The sequence below is a fragment of the Musa acuminata genome, chromosome BXJ3-11 (assembly GCF_036884655.1).
Source record: "Musa acuminata AAA Group cultivar baxijiao chromosome BXJ3-11, Cavendish_Baxijiao_AAA, whole genome shotgun sequence".
NCBI classification, from domain to species: domain Eukaryota; kingdom Viridiplantae; phylum Streptophyta; class Magnoliopsida; order Zingiberales; family Musaceae; genus Musa; species Musa acuminata.
The window spans coordinates 4,359,776-4,381,066 of NC_088359.1; the positions used below are offsets into that span (position 1 = coordinate 4,359,776).

The window sequence follows — 21,291 nt, forward strand, 5'->3', positions numbered from 1 at the left end:
TTCTTTTAAAAGTTTTATAGAGCTTTACTAACAACTAATAACCATAGTTCGATAGACGATAAGATTTTCTCAATTATACGAGGAAATCTCTTTGAGAAAAATCGATAGTTTATCGTAACATTCTGGGTTTTGAGTTCAAAATTTATTTTTATTATTTATTTTTTTTAAATAATATATACTATTCTCATCAAGAATTAGATGCTCGTAAGGAATTATTTGTTTGTTGTCTACTTCTTAATTATGATATAGTACTAAATATGCTTATTAATTACTAAAAATCAATAAACAATGAGGAGTAGTAACGTATTTCAAAAGGCGTTTGTTAGCCTAATCGATAAGGACGGGCTCAAATTCTATGTTTAGAATATATTCTTTGAAAAAAAGAAATATAATACACAAACTATTCTCATAAAGAATTAGATGTTCATAAGGAATTGTTTATTTTGTTGTCTCCTTCTTGATTGTGAATATAGTACTAATTATGTACCAATAAACAATGAGGAGTTGTATACTCAAAAAATAATAAAAAATGTAAAACCAAAATATTATCCCTTCCATTTTTGACTTCGCCCACAAAATTCCACCATTATCATCTTCGCGAAGGCCATCTTTTTGCGCGCCATGCTCAAATAAAATACTAACGGCACAACAGGCGCGCCGGCACCGGACGGCTACTTGCGCGGCTTTGACCGCTTCCTCTTCCTCCTCCTCACCTTCGTGCTCTCTGGAGATTCGAGCGAGAGGAGATGAGGGAAGGGAGACCAGCCTGGTTGCTAATCCTAGGAGTGGTACTCCTGCTGTTTTTGTCTTCGTTAGCAGAGGGTTCGGGGCAGCTGACGGAGCCCAGCTTCAGCAGAGCTGACTTCCCTTCAGACTTCATCTTCGGAGCTGGGACGTCGTCTTATCAGGCAAATCTCTGCGCACTGGCTTCTCATCTCGTTCCATACTGGGGGTGTTAAAAAAATCCTTGATCACCGTCCATGACCTGTTCTTTATGGATTCTTAGTAAGGATGTTTTCCCCCTTTGATGATGCTTACTGGGTATCACTCAGTGCACTCTCACATGCTTTACTGCCAATCTTACCTAGTTATGTGTGAGACTGCCTATCACTACTCTATCTATTCATCATCTTCTTGAGTTTTTCTTGATACGAGATATAGCAGAGAGAACATGAGAGATTGCGGAGAGAAAAGAGGTGAAGGGGGATGAAGATGAAAAAGGTATATAACTGAGATTGCATATGTAGGTGGAGGGAGCAGTATCTGAGGATGGAAGGAAACCAAGCATTTGGGATACCTTTACCCATGCAGGTGAACATTCCTTGTTTCCTCTTCAATTACTTCACTTGGTATTATTATTTACCAAACTAATAAATAATATGTTAAAGTAATTTCCATGCACAAAGAGTTTGAAATCTGGAACTCTTGTAATTTGTTGTTATTTTTGGGATGAATAACTTGGGGATTTGAATGGGGATGATGAATGTTTCAGGGCGAACGCTGGACAAGAGCACAGGAGATGTGGCTTCTGATGGCTACCACAAATACAAGGTCTCCAACTTCTACCTTAATCTATGGAAAAAAAAAGAAAAGAAAATAGAATTCTTCATTTAGAGGTGTCACAAAATTACTAGTTCCAATTCCTTGTTCTATCGTGCCAAATTGTCTTGACAAACCAAGTTTCTGGCTACAACACTGTGGAAAAAGGAAGAAGGATTTATCCATAGAAATCACAACATGTCCCATGTTAATGCCATCTATGAAGACAAACGTAAAATAGAACAGTAATGTATGTAGTAATTTCTTCTTAAGTTGTAAAAGTATAGTAGCTTGGTTCGTTCATGGTTATGCATAGGACACACACAGAAGGTTTTAATCATACCTAAGTGCTTATATTTTCACTGGAAGCAAAATGGCAATGACTCAAATTCTCGTTCTTTACAACTGTGTGGTAGATAGGGAGCCCTTTGGAAATATATGGTCACAAGAAGAAGGAGATCTAAATTTCTTTATAAACCTTTTTCTCCAAAGCCAACTCATCATAGATTTCTCTGCCTGGTAAACTTTTAGTTTCTACATGGCTTGACCAGTTCTTGGATCGGAAATTGACCATGATGCAATAGCCTGTTTTTTCACCTACAACTTGGTTTCAAGAAAATATGCACTTATGCTGTCCCATAAAAGTCAAAGAAGAGACACTTTTGATCACAATATTAGAAGCTTTAAGCATACTTTCATACATCCCTCACTAATGTTTGCTCCTCATATTTGTCCAATTATAATTGCCAATGAGATATATATGACATAGCCAGCATTTCTAAAGTCCTCTATGTTTACATATTAATAAGGTGGGTTTTTCCCCTCTTGAAACTTGAAAAGAAAAAAAGATTTCTGAGTTTTGCTGATGATTACTTTGGTGAATTTTCATCGAAAACCATTTATTGAATTCTTAGGAGGACAAATGCAGTCATCAGAAACTTGTTCTGAAACTTTGCCCTTTTCCTTATCTGAATATGGGATATATGAAGAATAGTTACACTATTTCAGTAAAACAATTTCAGGATGAAAAAAGATTATTTTATTAAAATATGTGATATGTTGAAGGAACACCACCAAAGTTTATAAATGTGTGATCAGTTGGTTCTTCAAGTTCTCAAACTCATCAATACAAGAAAAAAGAAGGAAATTTTTTTTTCTTGTTCTAGCTATACCGATATTGACATTTCCCCCTATTGTAAGTTTATTCGCTCTCAGTTCTATTATTAACTTTTTTGCTTAGTTATGATCCAAGAAGTATTCTCTGATATATATAGACCACGGCCTAGTGTAATTTAAGCTACAAATAGGCTACCTCTAAGTTTAAGATTGTTAAGCACATGTAACGAGTATCCAGATAAAAGATTTTCAAAGACATAGGCTTATTCATTAGGGTGAATCTTTTTTACAAGTGAGGTAATATTTCAGGAAGATGTCAAGCTGATGGCTGAAACAGGACTGGACTCCTACAGATTCTCCATCTCTTGGTCCAGACTTATCCCAAGTATGACTTGATCGAAACTTTTAGATCTCATACAAAAGTGGTGTTGTTTATGTGATGTTACTTGTTCTGCAGATGGTAGAGGAGCTGTTAATCCTAAAGGCTTACAGTTTTACAACAACTTGATTGATGAGCTAGTAAAATATGGTGAGTCTTTTTTTGAAGTGTGTTTTCAGTATGTGTGATTATGCAATTATAATCTGCCTCTCAACTGGAACAGCCAACCAATTAGACGACAAATCAACACTACTGATGAATGATCATGTATGAAAAATGCTTAAACTTCTCTTCTTGGAAATTATACCTTTAGTGAGGCAATCATTTCTTGAACTAGATTGGAATGAACTATGAAACTATCCAATAAGCTTCAAATTGTATCTGTTCATAGCTAAATCATTCCCGAGTGTTACTCTCCGAATATTAAATTGAACTAGCAAACTCTATAATTAAAACTAAATCAATCTTTTGCAAAGAAGCTCGATGAATGATAAACGAGGGAGAATAATAAGAGATAAAAAAAAAAGAGAATGTATATTTTGCATACTCAAAGAGATAAGACATTCTTTTGTGCATGATCCAAGTAGATAATTCATACTTGATAATTATATGTTTCGCAATTATATAAACACATAATAGCTGCAAGAAAGATTAAAAAACAAAAACAAGAAACAATTATTTCCAGAAGAAGTAGCAGTAAGCAATGTGATATTTAAGATTTGAATTCTGTTTGACAATGGATTTTTATGATAGTCAATATCCAATCCTTGTTCATAAATTTATTCCTTTCCTGAATGCTGTAGGAATCAAACCTCATGTGTCACTATACCATCTTGACCATCCCCAAGCACTTGAAGATGAGTATTCAGGATGGTTGAGCCCCAAAATGGTGTAAGATGTCCTTCGATGACTAGCATACTTCATTGTTTTTACTCATTAGTAAACTTCCTCAATCCCCAAAGTAATTGTGATAATCTCAGCCAATTAAGCTGATATGCAAAGATATGCTTCAGGGATGATTTCACAGCATTTGCAGATGTTTGCTTCAAGAATTTTGGTGACAGAGTTCCTCGGTGGACGACTGTTGTCGAACCCAATATAATGTCACTGGGTGCATTTGACGTGGCAATACTTCCACCAAATCGATGCTCTTATCCATTTGGCATCAATTGCACCGTAGGAAATTCGACGACAGAGCCCTACATTGTGGTTCACAACGTCCTATTAGCCCATGCATCGATCGTCAAATTATACAAAAGCAAATATCAAGTAAGTCATTTGCCTTTTTCACTTTGTGCTATCCACCATTTGACCATATCAACATTGATTTTATACATTTACCATTTATACAGGCAGAGCAAAATGGGTGGATAGGCATCAACGTATATACTTTCTGGTATTATCCACTCACAAACTCTTCTGCAGACATTAAGGCAACCCAAAGAATGCTCGAGTTTTATGTTGGCTGGTATTCTACTTAATTCAGTGCGCATTATCTTCTAGTCTCACATGATGGTGTTCTAACGAGCCATCCACTATTAGGATCCTAAATCCGTTGGTGTTTGGAGACTATCCTGAGGTCATGAAGAAGATCGTCGGCTCGCGACTCCCATCCTTCACCAAATCTCAGTCTAAACAAATAAAGGGCTTATTTGATTTCATTGGCGTGAATCACTATTATTCAGTATATGTCAAAGATAACATCAATGCTTCTGAGATGGGTGTTCGTGACTTTGTTATGGATTCCTTAGCCTTGATGATAAGTAAGTTATTCTCTTGCTCTTTTGGTTCAGATTTGCATTGTGTTTTCAACTTTAGTGAGCTACTTACTACTGATGCTTCGATGCAGCTTCAAGGAATGAGACACCTGGCCAGGTAAAAATAGTAGAGTTAATCTTCCTACCATATAGTTTCTTCACCGTGAATACTTGAAATGGGCTAACATCTGCTGCAACATAAACAGTATGACCCTACGGCACCCTCATCATTCGATCCTCAGGGGCTGCAATACATGTTGGAGTATATCAGAGATGCCTACGGAAATCCTCCTCTTTTTGTTGAAGAAAATGGTCAGTTCAACCACTCCAAAACAATGCCTTTTCATCATGGATTAAAAGGATGCTTTGTTTTTCATCAAGTACCATAATTTCTATCAGGCTATGGCATAGGAAGGAGAGAGAGCGGCCTTAATGACACCGATAGGATCAATTACCTGAATGGCTTCGTCGGTAGCATGCTCGATGCTATCAGGTCGATATTGATATCTTTATTACGTGCATATGATAAACCTCCAAACATAGGAAGTAATGCTTTAGATTTACCATTAAGATTTTTTGAGCTTTTATTAAAAATATACATAAAAATTCAAATATTCTTATTATAATTAAAAATATGATTTTTTTTAGAACTTAATGATAGCAAAAGATTGATATAGCCAGTCCTAAATAGTTGAAACATTATGACAATTTTATTGTTGTTAATACTTATAAGAGGATCTTTTGTTTGTAGGAATGGAGCGAATGTGAAAGGTTACTTTGTTTGGTCGTTCATAGATGTCTTCGAGTTCTTGACCGGATATCAATCTCGTTGCGGATTGTACCATGTGGATTTTGATGATGAAAACCGAAAAAGAAAGCCGAAGCTCTCTGCCGGTTGGTACTCTAAGCTTCTTGAAAGAAAGGATGGCATGAAACTGAACAAAACTGCAATGGATACAGAATACCGTGCTCGGTGGTAAAATTTCTCTGCACAATTCCTATGTTAAATAGATTAAGATCACACGAGTGGGTCGATTCAGTTTTCTCGTCTTGAACAAATACAGGCACTCGAATTATCTCAATAAAAAAAGGATCTAAAACTGGTAAGACTGTGGAAATAAAGTGGTCTACTCCTTCATATTTAAGTGTTTTTGTATGAGTTTAAGCATGTAGTTCATAAGTTGCTGCATATGAGTTATATTTCACCTCATTCATCTAAACTGGAGAATCGTTATTGGACGATCTATAATGCAGCACTTCTTGAAAGAAAGATTTTACGGAAGAAAGGGATGATAATGAACCTTTGATACTTACTATGTTGTGATGGATGTGGATATCATCTCCTTGAATCTGCAATTCCTGTTTTCTTCAAGTTGCCAGCGAGCCAAACTTTCATAGTGCACGTATCGTGTCACTTTCGCATTCTGCGACCAACAACTGGATATGGTATTTGTAATAGTTAACCTGCAGTTCCATTGAGAAATGCCTATGAATTGGTTTCTGATGACGAGCACGAATCTTTAACCTCGCCCCTCCATTAAACAGGCATAAGTATTGGCCGTGTTCTGCAAACTGCATGGATAAGCTAGTTGGCACAATTAACATAAGTACTTGTCACTTTTGTTAGAGATGCTTGCAAAAGTGTGGCAGGGAAATCTTACCTCTTATGTTGGAGATGTTCTGAACTTTGAATACAATCTGTCTCCAATTGCATCTCTCTCTTTTCTTTCTCTGGAAAAATAAAAAGGTCAGAAAGGATCCGAAAGAACATAATAATCAGATACCCTAACTCATTATTCCCGCGAGGAAGAATTGCTGCAGCTGTGGTTTCTTGTAAACAGCATGAAATCACAGCAGATGATAAGTTAGAAAGACACTGTACAACTGAAATTTCCAACACCAGAAGATTAACTAGAAAGTTAAAACACAAATGCAACTGCCAACCAGGGGAAAAACTCAGAGGAAGTGTCTGAATAGCACATAGATCAAACAAGAAACCAGTCTCAAAGAATTGGCCATAACTTTGAAAAGCTCCAATGCAAAGAAGAAAAAAAATTATCAAGGTGAGGCAGATGTCTGAGAAAGTACAACATAAAAAATATAAATCAATTTTAAATGCATTGCATTTACACTTGAATGGACAAACTCTTCTAATGGACAAACAAAAATGGCTCCCAAAAGTGGTCCCAGAGTGTTGCTCCATCAGCAGGCATCCAGCACCCACAGACAACCAGATAATTTAGTTGGATCACTGTTGAACACACAAATACTTCTCTCCCTCACTCGTAGAAAGAACAATGCAAGTAATACAAGAAAGGGGAACTTTATTTGAGCCAAGAATCAAGTCCTTCAAATGTGCAACTTCAAGTATATCTTCCATCTCCAATCAACCTGTGGGAATGAAGTACAGCAGTCGAGGAGTTCATATGAAGATGCCTACCAGAAACCATTGATACTTCTCTCCGGCAGGAACAGAGATCAGACATCAGATTCATGTCATTCATTCAGAAGACTGCAGATCATAGATGTTAAAAAGTTATTTAGGCTCTCAAAGAAGAATAACTGTAAGGATTAAGAGATAAGGAATTCACATTGAGGTGTTAGCCATCCTAGACAACTTCATCAGCTTCTCTCAGTCGGTATGTTTATGCATACCTATGATTTTGTTGATGAGCTGCTTCTCACGAGAATAACTGTTTTACAGACAATAGCTTAGATTTATTAAGCTCACCAAATGGCAGTGAAGATTATATAGTCGATTTCAAGATCCTCTGAGGACCAAAAATGAACATAAAAGAAAAAATTACATACATGACAATAGATGAGAAGCAGAAACATGCTAAACCAATGGCTAAATGAATAGGGAGAGTGTGCCAGAAGTTTTCCTTGTCTAAAAATACTCTCTCAGATATGACAGTTGCTGTGTAAGAAAGAAGCAGAACTTCCCAGCCAGACGGCAAGCATCGGTAAAAAGAAAATGAAGAGTCCTGTTTGACAAACACAAGCAGAGATTTTATCATCAATTGCAAACCCTCACAGAAAGGAGAATTATTTACAATTAGCATACATGTATCGCCTAAAATTGTATATGAGCTTACATACCTGGAAATAGCTGCTGATAAATACTGCAGAGTAGATAATCCTTAGAATCATATCTTAGTCACAGTTAAAGAAAATATTATTACTGTCTTCTAAAAGATTATAGACATTGCTTGTTCTTTAAACACAGATGGCAAATCTACATATGTATGAGCTGTAACATATACAACTATGTTTGACAACACTTCATGAAGGCAACAGTTGACTTCCTACACAAATTTGCAGATGCACAAGTTTCTTTATAAACTTAATGCAATGGTCACAGCCTTCTGGTGCAGCCTTCAACTTTATTGTTTATGAGAAAAAGGTCTTACAGAAGAAGGATACTTAATGAATTAGCAGCAATTAACCCAATTGCTCCAGCAGATCGAATCAAAATGACATTTAGTGCTATGTAAATCCCAGAGAATATAAGCAATGAATCATTTGACCTCTTAAGTTGTCTCTCATTTGCAACTGCATGCAGAAAAGCTTCAGATGTCCCTAGAGAAAGAGAAAAACAAACATCCTTTGCTTCAGCTAAATATATATTGAGGGCGTTCAGTAAAATAGATTTTTAATACATAATAACAATAATATCAATGAACATATTTACAAGATAAAGGAAAATAAGCATCCGTACAAATGACTACAATGCCATCACATGCTTATAATTCTTTGTCACGAATCATTACAAAAATAAAACACGTCTTCGGATATATTTTGACCCAAAAGATAATAGAGGCCTAAAATTGAAGAGGACATCTCTTAATGAATGAACAATGAAACAAGGATCATTAAATCCTAATATAATAACATAGAATGAAGCTTGGTGTTTAACATTGACATAAACTATCTTTCCAGATGTAATAATTCATAAATGCATTAAAAAGTAGTCATCTAACTAAATTTTAAAGAACTCAGAGAACATCCTTATATTTTTAGTTAATTGCACAGGAATCATAATGGTCCAAAAAGCAAGATAGCAAATGAGCAACAAATAAGAATTGAGTTTGCTCAAAAATCAAAATTATCAAAAAGCTCCAAATATGGTATGCAGTCATTTATTGGGAGAAATCATTTCAACACAATTCTTATTCTTAATTGCTGGGATTGGTTCTTGATGTTTGGTGAAGTTGTCTGTGAGCCAGCTCTATCAACTTCAACTAGAAATTCATAAATATCTTTTCTAATGAACAGAGGATTAGGTTGTATGAAATGGAGAATATACCAGAAGAGAATCAACACTGACTTATTTATGCTAATCTCTTTGTCCTTTTATTATAGATCTGAATTACAATGGTGATATCTGTCTTTATTGACTTAAAAGTTGCAAAAAAGAGAAAAGCAATAAAAGGATCATACCAGCTATACCTAACTAAGAAACTGAAGATGAACAAATCAAAACTAAAAGGCCTTAAGAATTCAGAGATTTAAGTAGAAATTGAGGATTTATTATTGGTTCGATAGCAGTTTTGATAATCTTTGACCAATGTGGTACTGGTATATGGGGACAGGATACTCACCTATATCATTCGAGACCATTGAATAAAATTAGCAAAATGAAAAAAAAAAAAAGTTCTTGTATTGAGCTATATGTTTTGATATCAGTGATTGGTCAGACAAGGTATTTGAAACCTTAATAGGAAATCTACAAGCAGGAATACAACAAATTATGTACCATTCATGGCTAAGGTAATGACATAAAAACAGTAATAGCGGAGAGCAGCTGGAGCTTCTCCATCACTCCATTTCCTCCCATAGAGCAGTCTTACAAGAGTATATGAATAACTTGGACCAAATGCCAGTACTACGAGGCCTGCAAAAGTTAAAATATAACTGAAACATCAGATAAACTCTAGTGAGAGTCAACCAGACCACAATAAGTTATCATGAAAGATGGAAATCAAACACTCAACCAGATATGGAAAGGCAAGAGAGCATGCAGAATGATGTATTGCCAATTTAAAGATTTTATATGACATGAATCACTTAAAGATTCTATCATACATAGATCTTCTACCAACAAATACTATCATTTTGATTGGTACCGCTCCTACTTCAGAAATGTTTCATGTTCAAACACTGAAGGTGCTTCCTCAAGTACTTAGCTTATTTGGTGTGGTCACTCCTACAGTTTCTCTTAAAAAGCAAAAACAAAAATAAGGTTGTTCTTTCTGATAAAATATCCAGAGAAAATTAACTTGAGATGACTAGAGTAGCTCATCCAGAAAATCCTCAGTGTCAACATTTAGAGCACAACTACACATGCTAAAGACAAATGAAATATAACAAGAACAATCAGATTATATTGTATCTATTTCTTAGACTCACGTTCTGCTTCATTTTTTTAAGTTAAAAGCTGAAATGAATCCATTGCAACTACTAATGTCTCCCCAGGCTACCCTTAAATGGTGTTTTATTAGGTATATATGCATATATATGTAAATGTTTATATATGTTAAACTGATGATTCTCATCCTAATTCAAGAGCAAAATTCTTCCCCACAGAGTATTATAGAGAAAAGAAAGATCTATAACCTTTGGCTACACATAACAGTCAAAGAGACTTAATCTATGTTCCAAGTACATGTTGGAGAGAGACCACACTGCTTGCAAAAGAGTAAATGTTTCACAAAAGCATAAAACCATACCAATCAACAGAACAACCTTGAGAGCCTCTACAAGGGAACTTCTTAACTTAACAATCCTTTGCGAAGATTGACCTGTCCAAGAAAAAAGATAAAACTAAATGCTGCAAAAAAAAAAATCTTTGAACACAATAAGATTTATCAAATTCCTATATGTGCCAAGAAACATATAACTGATATAAAATATATGGCTGATTTCTCCCAGAAGCAACATACTATAATAAGTATGAGCACAATCATAAGGAAACTGAACACTGTAGTAACTAGAAAAAGATTGAAGGGCCATTGTCCCTATTGGAGCACAGAAACCAAGCAGCACTTTTTGCAAAAGCCATACAATTATCACCCAGAATGCCTCCAGACCTGCCTGAGTAATGTTAGTGGGCTGTGTGGACTCCCAAATAGTTGGGACTTGAGGCTTTGTTGTTGTTGTTGGTTGTGTGGACTTCTGAGAGCTCAATTGTGAAGAATCTTTTTCATGACACGAGGAAGAGTGAGAAGTGATGCATTTCATCTAAGAGTCAATTTCTTTTTTAGTTCATTATAGTTTATACTAGAGCACTTTTTTTTAGGATTGTGCAGTATTTTAAGATATCAGGTTTGTATAGGAGATGTCTTGTCATTTTTATGGGCTTTATCATTTTTTTTCTCTAAATACAATTCGATATCATCTTTAAGAGGCGTTAGATTAGTTAGTAGTTCCAGCTGATAAAATAATACAGAGTCCTTATCTTGTCCAGCATTTGTAGTTTAAGTTATTAATCTATAAATGAAGCAAACATGTCTGACAAGGACAATGAGAGTGAATATTGGATTTTAAGGCCCTGTGGCCCACTTATCTTCTTTTGTCTTTCTATGTGATGGAAGAAATTCTTCCAGCTAAGAGTCGTCTTCCAATCCATGGTTTCATTTCCTCCTCGCCTTCTTCATGGATATCAAGTGCCTCAGTTTAGTTGTTTTTTAATTAATATATTGTCTTTAGATCGGTAATGTATATTGTACCAGATTAGACACAGGATTGCCCTACCACACACCCAGTTTTGCAGCAGTAGATAAAGCCTGCACATGAATGAGTCCAAATTACTACTCTTAAAGACCTTTGGAATCAGTCAAACAACTTTCCCCATCCTTTATCTCAGAAAATTGTCAAATTCTGGGAATGTGGTTGAAGTTCAGTTGAACACACACAAGATCTCAATGTTATAAAAATTCAAGACATCAGACACACACATATCAGCAGGCACTTCAAGTGAAAACTACACATATGTACATCTTTGGCAAAATTTTCACAAGAAACTTCAAAAATTTCATGTATGCTTTCCCATATGCAGAAACTCATGGACCTAATGCATCAAGTTCTGTAAAAAACAACAACTACAAAATGATTTAAAAAGTCAATGGACTGTCAACATGAAATTGCTTAGCTTATCTGACTGCTGCCAACAATGTTATACTGCTTAAACTAACTAGAATACAATCACATCCAAACAAACATCAATAATGGGAAAAATGACCATTAACAATAAAGTTTCCATAAATGACCGACCTTTCGATCAAAGTCAATATCACCAAAATGTTATGCATGGATCTGCCAAGATTGCAAGTAAAAGAGCTCAGGGGAATAAAACAAACTAACAGAGTGCAGCAATTTGCACTTGGGTCTATATCTAGTCTAGTCTAATAATATGTAGAGAAGTTCAAAAAAAAAAGTCAAACACTGCATAAGATTTACATTAATACAGGATCAAAGATGATCAGATATATGCAGCTTTCCATATGAAAGGAGGCTGTTTCCTCTTATCAAACCAAAGAAACCCAGAATGCATTCCAGTAGAAAACTTCATATAAAACAGATCACATGATTAAAAAATGATCATCACATCAAGCATGTCCAGTCAACAGTTGATCCAGATGTCTAATATATATTTTGATAATGTATTCCAAGGAAAACAAACAAACAAATAAGCACACACACAACAGAGTTCCACTACCTAGCCAAACTGACCTGATGACATGTTGGCAAAAGTAGCATAAGTACTTTCTTCAAAAGGAAGAAATACCAATCTTACAACTAGACTTCCTGCAAATGTCACCACAATCAGAAATACCTTTATGCTAACTTGCTAAGCCATGTTAAGTTCAATGAATCTTCATCATTAGATTTGCAGAAATTTTGCTTTACTGCTTAAAAAGTCTCAGATAGTCACGTACCTAATTTATCAACAAGGCCATATACAGCCTGGTTATATGGTGTGTCGAACCATACAAGAACCATCTTTTCACCTTCTTGAAGAACCAACCTTCGAAAAGATTGACCGGTAAATAATAAGCACATCTTCAAAAGATGTTTATCATAGTCCATCAAGCTCGACAATCTGAAAACAACACGTCTGGACAATTCAATGCACCAATACGAGCATTATTGTAAAAACAAGACGAGAACTTGCAACTCAAAATGTCAAACCTGAAGGGAAAAAGATCATATCTATTTATGCAGAAGAATACAAAATACGCCCAGTAACCTAACAACAAGCAGGCTCCATATGAAGCTTGAGATAGAGCAAACACAATTGCTTTTTCCTGCCAGTATTAGACAGAAATCTTAAAGAAAGGGAGAAATTTTTAAAATAAAACATGATCCATGAAACAGTAACTGGCTGAAGTATTCCTAAGTTTGTGCCAAGTAAACAAAGTATGATATCAATATCAAGAAAAACTTTCAAATATATCAACTGCCTTCCCAAAAGAAGATAAAATAAAAGCACAGATCAGAAAATAAATCTCACCTATTGAAAATAGAAATTAATGAAACTTACATAATCATTTTCATTTCTTCTATACAGCTAAATTAGTAATATTGTCTATGACAAATACGCAAAGTGATGAACGATACAGTCTTACCATGTTAGGTTTTCTAACTATGAGGATGTAGGTCGTCATGCATCGTAGTATAGTGGCTGCAGTTTCAACTATCAATCTCAGCTTAAGGAGAAGCAAATTCTGAGAAAGAATATACAGAGGTTCTGCCAGCAATTCCAATATGCAAGCAAGTCCTGTCATGTGCAACAGATTAATGTCACAAGCACCATATAAAAGGTATAGAACAAATGTACAAAAGAGATTTTCATTATTAAAAGGATTTCTAAAACTATGCGAGTTTCAAAAGATTGAGTATGCTTCTTTTTTGTTTCAGTTAGCATTATCAATTTAAATCTTTTAGAAATTAAATCTAGATGCTACCTTCTGTAATATTCTAGCTGTACCCTAAAACCAAAGCCAAGAGTAAGTGTAACCACAAAAGTTTCAGTATGTCTCATTATTGTTCACTTAGCCTTATGAATGTACACACTATTTTTTGTCATATAATACCTTCTGCAATATTCTATTGCTAGCTGCTCTTCTCCTCCAAAGCCAAAAGTAAGTACAACCATATTGTGGGTGCTTACTTTTAGAAACAAAAACAAAAATTAAACTCAGGTCTCATAAAGGATTTTGGTCTCTATAAAGATTGACATGGTATTAATATGAGAGATAGCAGGACAATTTGAAAGTTCTGTATCTTTTTTTGAACTCTTTAAGTTTGGCATTTGGCAGGCATCATCAGCCATCAGTAACAGATTATATGACTTCCTAGAACTGGGACTAGCTAATTTCTTTTTCAGCATCTATTTCATGACACATACTACCAGCATGTGGCAAATTTTTTTATATTGTCAGTCACAATTCCTTGTAGAACACTGCACCATTTAACAAAGAAATAAAAATTACAGATTCATGGATTTGATCCTGAAATTTCAAATTGCAAACTCATGCAAACTGCTCGTGTGAACAAACTTGTTGCTTGATATCAATCAATAGCATCCAATCACTCAAAACAGTGTAGTAGTTGAAACTTTCAGATGACATGGAAATACCATGGATCAATATAGCTTGTGCATATGCATCTGAACGAGTGAGCTTTTGGAACCAGAACACAATGAGGCAGACTGCTAAGGTAAACAAGATGCCAATTGGAAATGTCATCCAAGCTACTTTCAATAATCTTGCAGCATTTTCTTCCATCGATGAATCATTCCTGTAATTAGGAAAATCCTTTTATTTTAGATGACACTGAAAAAGAACAGAATAAATAGAAAAAAAAAAGCAACACAACATACATTCACCAGTTAGATTAATTGCTCATGAAATGTTGCCAATTGTTTTTTGTATTGATTGAGACATGCATATGGTCAAACATTTAAATATGCTTACAGCAACAAGAATAAAACATTGCCTTACAATAATGATATAGCACATAATACCGATCCTTGGGTCAACCTAACTCCAGCAGGGCCCAAACAGGTCCACTGATTAGTTTTAGGCTGGAGCAAGTCAAACTGCTGAAATCGCAATGGATTCATGATAAGCATATTTTTTTCTATTGATAGTGAGAATTAGCCAAATCCAACCTTTTTTTTATTTTCCTTACAAGACATGATGTAAAACCAACCTTGACCAGACAATTCAACCACACCAGATGTATTTGTTGTACAAAAGATAAAGAGTTATGTGGGGTTTGAGTAGGCTCTACAAACCATCATGACTCAACCTAATAGCCGGCAGCAAACCAACCTAATCCAACAAATTAACACTCTACTACATAAACTAACCTATTAAAAGCATGGCACAAGCAAAACAGCACAGTAAACTAAAATATAGCTATCAGAAGAAAAAAAAAAAAAAAACCCATGCCAATTTACCAATATTCTGAATGCATGGAAGAAATATATATGAATGGTCATGGACACTTGATAATCCAGATGCAATCATATCCTTCATGATATTATTAATCAAGTCTTCTTTGGCCTTCTTCTATCTAACACTTAATATGGACCAACTCTCCTGGATCACAAAGAAGGACAAAACCTTCTTTAGTCCCACGATATCTAATTGACTCTCCTCGCCCATAGATTTAGAGGTCTTCTTTAGTGACACCAAGCCACCTTAAATGGTTTTTAAGATATTTTTGAAACAAAATAACTATAATAAGTTGATATTTCCAACTATTTAGGGAAGCTACATGGATCTCTTGCAGCGATTGAACTTTACCGAGGGAAATGTTACTTAAGGTCAAGTGAAATCATATACCTAGAGTTACTTCTAGAGTTCTAATAAATCTTTATTTTAATGCAGAAAGAAGAAACTCTTTATTCAAAAACTTTGCTAGAGGGTTAGGCAATAAGCCTATCTCACTAGCATTACAGAAAGAAGAGAACTCGTTGGTTCTTCCAAAATTTGCTAGTTCATGAGCAGAGAAATTAATATTTCGTGGGATATGGCTGATGTAAACATCAGAAACTTTGGAAATCTTATTGTCTTTGTTTGCCTTCACGAACATAAATCTCATTGACTCCTCACCCATGCACTTACAGTTATAATTACATTCAAACCACCTTAAATTGTTTTTTCTCATTCCTATGAAGATGCTAAACCTATTTTTCATATATATTTTCTGGTCCCCCTAGACATATTAATTCAATATCTTCACAATATAATAAATACAGCTTTCATACTAAAAAGAAAAATCAAATAAGTGTCATAAATGTCACAAATACGAAAGAAAATTAGATGAATATAGCATATAGAGAAAAGGTAATACCGTTGAATATCTGTGCGCATGCATGCACGTCGAAAACCTTCCCGACTTAGAAACAAGATGCAGGTAATAAAAAGATGGAACTGTACTGCATAAAGCTGCAAAAGAATAATTGAATAAAACAAAGGAGCAAGTCATAGAGATTCAATTAATAGAACTATTGGAGTAAAGGATTAAAACTAGATTGGTATCCAGTTGGGACATATAAAAGAACATAATTCAAAGGTTTCCTGGAACATTATTTTAATACACAAAAAATATTTGATTTAAATATACGAAAACAGCAAATCCTGGAACTTGATGCTTGAAACGTGAGAAGATATCAGATCTTCCAGAAACTATCAACACAAAAAAGAAGTGTGAAAAATCAAATCCACAAAATTAATTGACAATATTAACTAGACCTAATTCCATAATATGTCAGAGAAATACAGAACTCATATCACTCATCTCTAATCACTAACTGTTTTAGCTCCAGAAAAACTCAGGTTCAGAATAGAAAAACTAAATTCATATTCTGAACCACTTGAACTTAGCTTCGTAGAGTCACTTTTGCTACTTGCATGTCCTAACCAAATGAGCATCCATTGACTAGCGAAATCTCTACTTTTGTTAAGTAATTAACCTCGTGAATTTAAACTCCTTTAAGTTGGCAGCTGACGTGAATTATTAATACTTTTGCTACTTGATTGTTGAAGAGCGTATCTTGTTTATATGTGGCAGGTTGATGGTGAACCCTCTAGCCAGTGATCACTACATGCACAAAGTGATTTTATTAGAAGTGGAAGCGGAACCTTTAAGGAGCAAAGAGGTCTTCATGCTCTTTGATAATGAATTCTAATAAATCCTATGTGGGAGAATGAAATGTAAGCATATTTTAAGAATTCCTGTGGTTTACTATCAAGTTCATTGAACTGAATCATGTGGTTAGCTCAGGGCCATAATTGATGCTTTGTTTACTTCCCACAAAAATGAAAAAAAGACAAAAACTTGTTAGAGGACAATCTTCTTTTATACTGTTCCATTTGTCAAAAGAAGTTTTAAGAAAAGTACTCCTATTTAAGTTTCTTTTAGTTTCTTCTTTAAAAGAGAAAACATTTCATCATTCAACTCTACGAATCAAATTAGCACAACCATATAAAAACTGTACTAGTGAAGAAAACACAATATTGATCAGATTTATTTTTCTTCTAACTGTGCATTGGTCTTCTCAGGAACTTGTACCGATATTTAGTCATCATATTAGATTATCAACCTCTTCAACAAAAAAAAAACACGATTTTTACTAGAATCGAACCACAGAATGCTGACTTGGTCACAGAACTTTCTAAAATGTGAATATTAGTGATGATTACCAAAGGATACAAAAAACAACAACAAAAGAAAGATCATGAAGTTGAGTTAGAACGAAGGAAAATTACCGCGTAGTCAGCTGCCGTGAGGTGCCTCACGATCCACGAATTAAATATGAATGGGATCCCCCTCGACAAGAACTGCGTTGCTGAAATCAACGAAGAAGATAAACCACATCACTTCAAGAAAGAACCACGGGATCAATCTAGAAGGGGCAGCACATGCGACGAACCCATCAGGTACTTGAAGGTGCGAACCAAGTTATGGCGAGGGGCGGCGGGGGCAGCAGCGCCTTTGCCCGCGGCCGCCGGCGAGGATCCCACGACCCGCTCGGCCATGGATGACGGGCCGCGACTGTAAAAGAGCAGGGGAGAAAGCGTCGAAGGGGGCGGGCAGGAGGCGGAGGGGCCGATCTCGATTGGCGATTTCGGGTCAAACCAAGGTCAAGATCAACTCACACAACCAAGACTCCGCCTAGACGGGCGACCCGCTTTGGTTCGACGGAACCGTGACTCCGACCCGTTTATAACCCGATAATGGGGCAACATTTTGCGGATAGCGACGGTAACTGTTATCAACACCGTCCATCACACACGCATTTAGACGATACGCAATCGTTAATTATATATTATTTATGGCTCACTTTGTTTATGCTTTAAATCCTTAGTGATGAATATATTGATGCATCAGCACGTGAAAAGATTTAGCACATAAAATGTTCTGATATAAAAGCACATAAACGATGATCGAGTTCTCCTTTACAGAAATTATACCAACAGAACAAAAAAAACCAGTATAGTACACAATTTATGTTCCAGAAAACACTATGCAAAAGAAACAAACCAGAATGCTTATTAGATCTTCTAAATTTAGAGGAGTTCATCAGCTTCGATGCCGCACAAACATTTCACAACCCGTGAAATGCAAAGTAGCATGGAATATGGTGGATAAATTTCATGTAGAAGCCAAAGAACAGATGAAACTAAGCGAAAGAATCTTTGCTACCGACTGTGCTGCAATGGGAGGCAAGTTTGAAGCACAGAAAATTTGCCATGACTCTGCTGCTGCTGATTCATCAACATCCTTTATATTACTATCATTTGAAAATTCACGGTATATTGAATTAATAATGGTCCGAGCTGCATCACGAGCCTCGGGCAATCTGTCACTAAGCAATTCAGCAGCCACTTGGAGAAGAGTTGCGAGTCCAAACCCTTTCATAACCTCAATACCCTGGAAGAATGAGAGGGAACAACAAATTAGATAGATGTTGTCTATGCTTTAAGCAGAGAATAACAAATACAGAGGAAAGACAAACCATTTTGGAGACACATTTCGACATGGCTACTGCAGCTTTGGCCCTCACTCTAAGGTTAGCATGACGCACATAAGATTGAAGCTCCTTGAGCAAGGGAAGAGGGGATACGGAAACAGCCATCTTCTCAAGTGCCTTTTCAGCTTCGTCACAAACGAATCGCTTGTCCTGAGATGCTTTTAGCAAAAGTTGCAGCAGCTGCAAAGGTTGTAAGCAAATCATTGCTATCAAAATGCCAGTCACTGGTCATAAAGAAAAGCATTAGGCTTGTTTTAGGCAAAAAGTTAGCATGCCATTTGAATCGAGGTTCTGAATACCGTACCGTACCGATATATTGATCAACTGTTGATACGATACATATCGAGTTGTACTAAACGTATCGACACATGGTATACTAAGATGTACTAATGTACCGCCCATACTAGTTCTCTGTTGGACCGATCGAGCCATATGGTATGATATTGCAAACCCTGGTTTGAATCATGATTTTAATTCCGGACATAGATCCCATAATTTGAAGTTAACATGCAGCAGCTCCAAAGGTTTTAAGCAAATCATTGCAATCAAAATGTCTGTCACTGGTTATCAAGATAAGCATTAAGCTTGTTTTAGGCAAGAAGTTAGCATGTAGTTTGAATCATGATTTTAATTCTGGACATAGATCCCATAATTTGAAGCTCCCATATCAAGCAAGCAAACTGGTCTTATACTTCTATCACCAAGTCACTTCACGAATTTTAGCGACTTGGGTGGTGGAAAAGCGTTTAATTGATCAGAAAGCCTTCATCATTTACAAACAATGTTTGCAAATGTAATATGTTTTAACAGAGAATAAAAATGCCAACGAAGGGAATACGAAATTACCAGCTGGCCAAAAGAATTTTTCTCTGTTGTAAACAGCAAGAGATGACCAAAACAATGGAAGATGTCAACTGAAGCCATGATCGATGTCTTGCAGAGTGCACTCCTCGGACTTTTCATTGCTCTAACTATCACTTCCGTCACATTTCCCCTGACCATCAAAAAATAAAAGACACATTAGGCAAACAAGCACTAACTATGTTGCTAACATTTTGCATAACATGTGATCTAGTTTAGAGGAAACAACAAAATATCAGCATTATAATGTTCAAATGTGGTGCCGGAGTTCAAGCCTAGTGGTCTACCAAGACACGGTTTTGAAAGCTTCGCGATCAACAGCCAATTGGACAATGATGGGATAAATAGCGGAACTTAGCTAGATTAAAGATGATGTACACAAAAGAAAGAGACCTGTTACCCGTACAAACCTTTGAGTAATGCTTTAATGGTGGACAATCCATCTACGGGATCAAACACGCATGGCCGAAGCAAAAACAAAATGAAGATTACCATTATCTGGGTTTTCCTAGAAGATAAAAGTAGCTAATTGCCCTCTGAATTGGATAAAACACGCGGACTTAACATATTATAATAAGCAGTAACTTTGTGATCTCAGTAGTTCTCCATCTTTTCACCTTGGCATATCAACAAACACCTTTTCTACTCCATCTTCAACTACAAGTAAATAGGCACATCGAAAGAGAGGAGAGAAGATTTGAACTCACAAGATCGGAACCAAAAGAGAAGAGTGATGGAGAGCCATCCGCCGTAAATCATTCAACGCTTCGCACACTTGCGTCCAATCTTTGGAACTCAATTCATCCAACAATACCTGGTCATGTCAACGTTAGAGCCGAAATCACGGAGTCAAATTGCACCGAAGTCCAAAACCCACTTAAATACATACCGCCATCCTGGCGTCGGGGTCGGAGAGAGGTTTAAGGTCCTCGGAAGCGACGTACTCGACGGACTGGTCCATGGGCGGTGCCAGCGGTGGGGTGTTCTCGTTGTTGGTGCGGACATCGCGAGGAAGTTGGGCGGGGGCCGGGCTCTTGGCCGCGGGAGGAGGGGCGGCCACCTTGGCGACCTTCTTGGGCCGCTCCATGGACGTGGGAAGAGCGTTGTCGAGGGATCTCAGAGCCATCTTTCCTCCTCCTCCTCCTTCTTCCTTGTTCTCGTTGAGCTACGGCGATGGGGATCGAAGAGAAATAGGTGGGGAAAGGGGATTTGGGCGTTCGAAATTTGAATCCTTCGGCGGACAGGCTGCGTCCTCTCCACCCCAGCCGCTGCATTTGATGATGATCCGTATCCGGAATTCGACCGTTGGGATCGAAGACGTTGGAGAATGATTTGGTCGGAAGAAACACAATCTCATAAGTGCTTTATCCCACCGCTTAAGGAGCAACCGAAATCGCAAGTTAGGTCACAACTAAAAGTACGATGAGTTATAATTGATGATCTTTAATTATTTCAGAATATGATGACAATATAAATAAGAGAAAATTAGTTACATATAATGTAAATTACACAAAACACGCCACATAATGATGAACTTTAGTGTAATTTTTTTTTTTCACATGCATTAATTGTATAAAAATTGACATATC

The 21,291-nt window shown here is 36.3% G+C and overlaps 2 protein-coding genes and 1 pseudogene across 3 annotated transcripts; 1 reads left to right on the plus strand and 2 right to left on the minus strand.

The window, feature by feature from the left end:
• The first annotated feature begins 617 nt into the window (after window positions 1-617).
• LOC135653116 (beta-glucosidase 22-like) lies at window positions 618-5,936 on the plus strand (annotated as a pseudogene).
• Window positions 5,937-6,868: 932 nt separating this feature from the next.
• LOC103970480 (uncharacterized) lies at window positions 6,869-17,951 on the minus strand. 2 transcript variants are annotated; one of them, XM_009384266.3, is made up of 15 exons: window positions 17,741-17,951; window positions 17,577-17,656; window positions 16,159-16,253; window positions 14,435-14,595; window positions 13,422-13,573; window positions 12,985-13,100; window positions 12,732-12,895; window positions 12,526-12,600; window positions 10,524-10,595; window positions 9,551-9,688; window positions 8,218-8,373; window positions 7,894-7,946; window positions 7,603-7,778; window positions 7,383-7,484; window positions 6,869-7,303 (listed from the first exon to the last, which is right to left on the minus strand). In XM_009384266.3, exons 1-14 carry the CDS (start codon window positions 17,844-17,846, stop codon window positions 7,424-7,426), a joined length of 1,605 nt encoding a protein of 534 aa, XP_009382541.2. In that variant the 5' UTR covers window positions 17,847-17,951; the 3' UTR covers window positions 6,869-7,303; window positions 7,383-7,423. The 2 variants fall into 2 exon arrangements, with proteins under 2 accessions (XP_009382541.2, XP_065030688.1); XM_065174616.1 differs by having other exon boundaries at window positions 17,766-17,905.
• Window positions 17,952-18,342: 391 nt separating this feature from the next.
• Window positions 18,343-20,965, minus strand: LOC135653219 (uncharacterized). Its single transcript, XM_065174950.1, has 5 exons — window positions 20,592-20,965; window positions 20,410-20,516; window positions 19,688-19,835; window positions 18,827-19,021; window positions 18,343-18,741 (listed from the first exon to the last, which is right to left on the minus strand). Exons 1-5 carry the CDS (start codon window positions 20,826-20,828, stop codon window positions 18,463-18,465), a joined length of 966 nt encoding a protein of 321 aa, XP_065031022.1. The 5' UTR covers window positions 20,829-20,965; the 3' UTR covers window positions 18,343-18,462.
• Between the last annotated feature and the right edge of the window lie 326 nt (window positions 20,966-21,291).

Excerpts from the sequence above, each read along its gene's own strand:
- LOC103970480 (XM_009384266.3), bottom strand. The coding sequence starts at position 17,846 with ATGGCCGAGCGGGTCGTGGGATCCTCGCCGGCGGCCGCGGGCAAAGGC. Across the intron at positions 10,596-12,525 it reads TTTTGCCAACATGTCATCAG|GTCAATCTTCGCAAAGGATT; the intron begins GTCAGTTTGGCT and ends TTTCTTGGACAG. Across the intron at positions 7,779-7,893 it reads TTATCAGCAGCTATTTCCAG|GACTCTTCATTTTCTTTTTA; the intron begins GTATGTAAGCTC and ends TTTGTCAAACAG.
- LOC135653219 (XM_065174950.1), bottom strand. The coding sequence starts at position 20,828 with ATGGCTCTGAGATCCCTCGACAACGCTCTTCCCACGTCCATGGAGCGG. Across the intron at positions 20,517-20,591 it reads ACCCCGACGCCAGGATGGCG|GTATTGTTGGATGAATTGAG; the intron begins GTATGTATTTAA and ends TGACATGACCAG. Across the intron at positions 18,742-18,826 it reads CGAAATGTGTCTCCAAAATG|GGTATTGAGGTTATGAAAGG; the intron begins GTTTGTCTTTCC and ends TCATTCTTCCAG.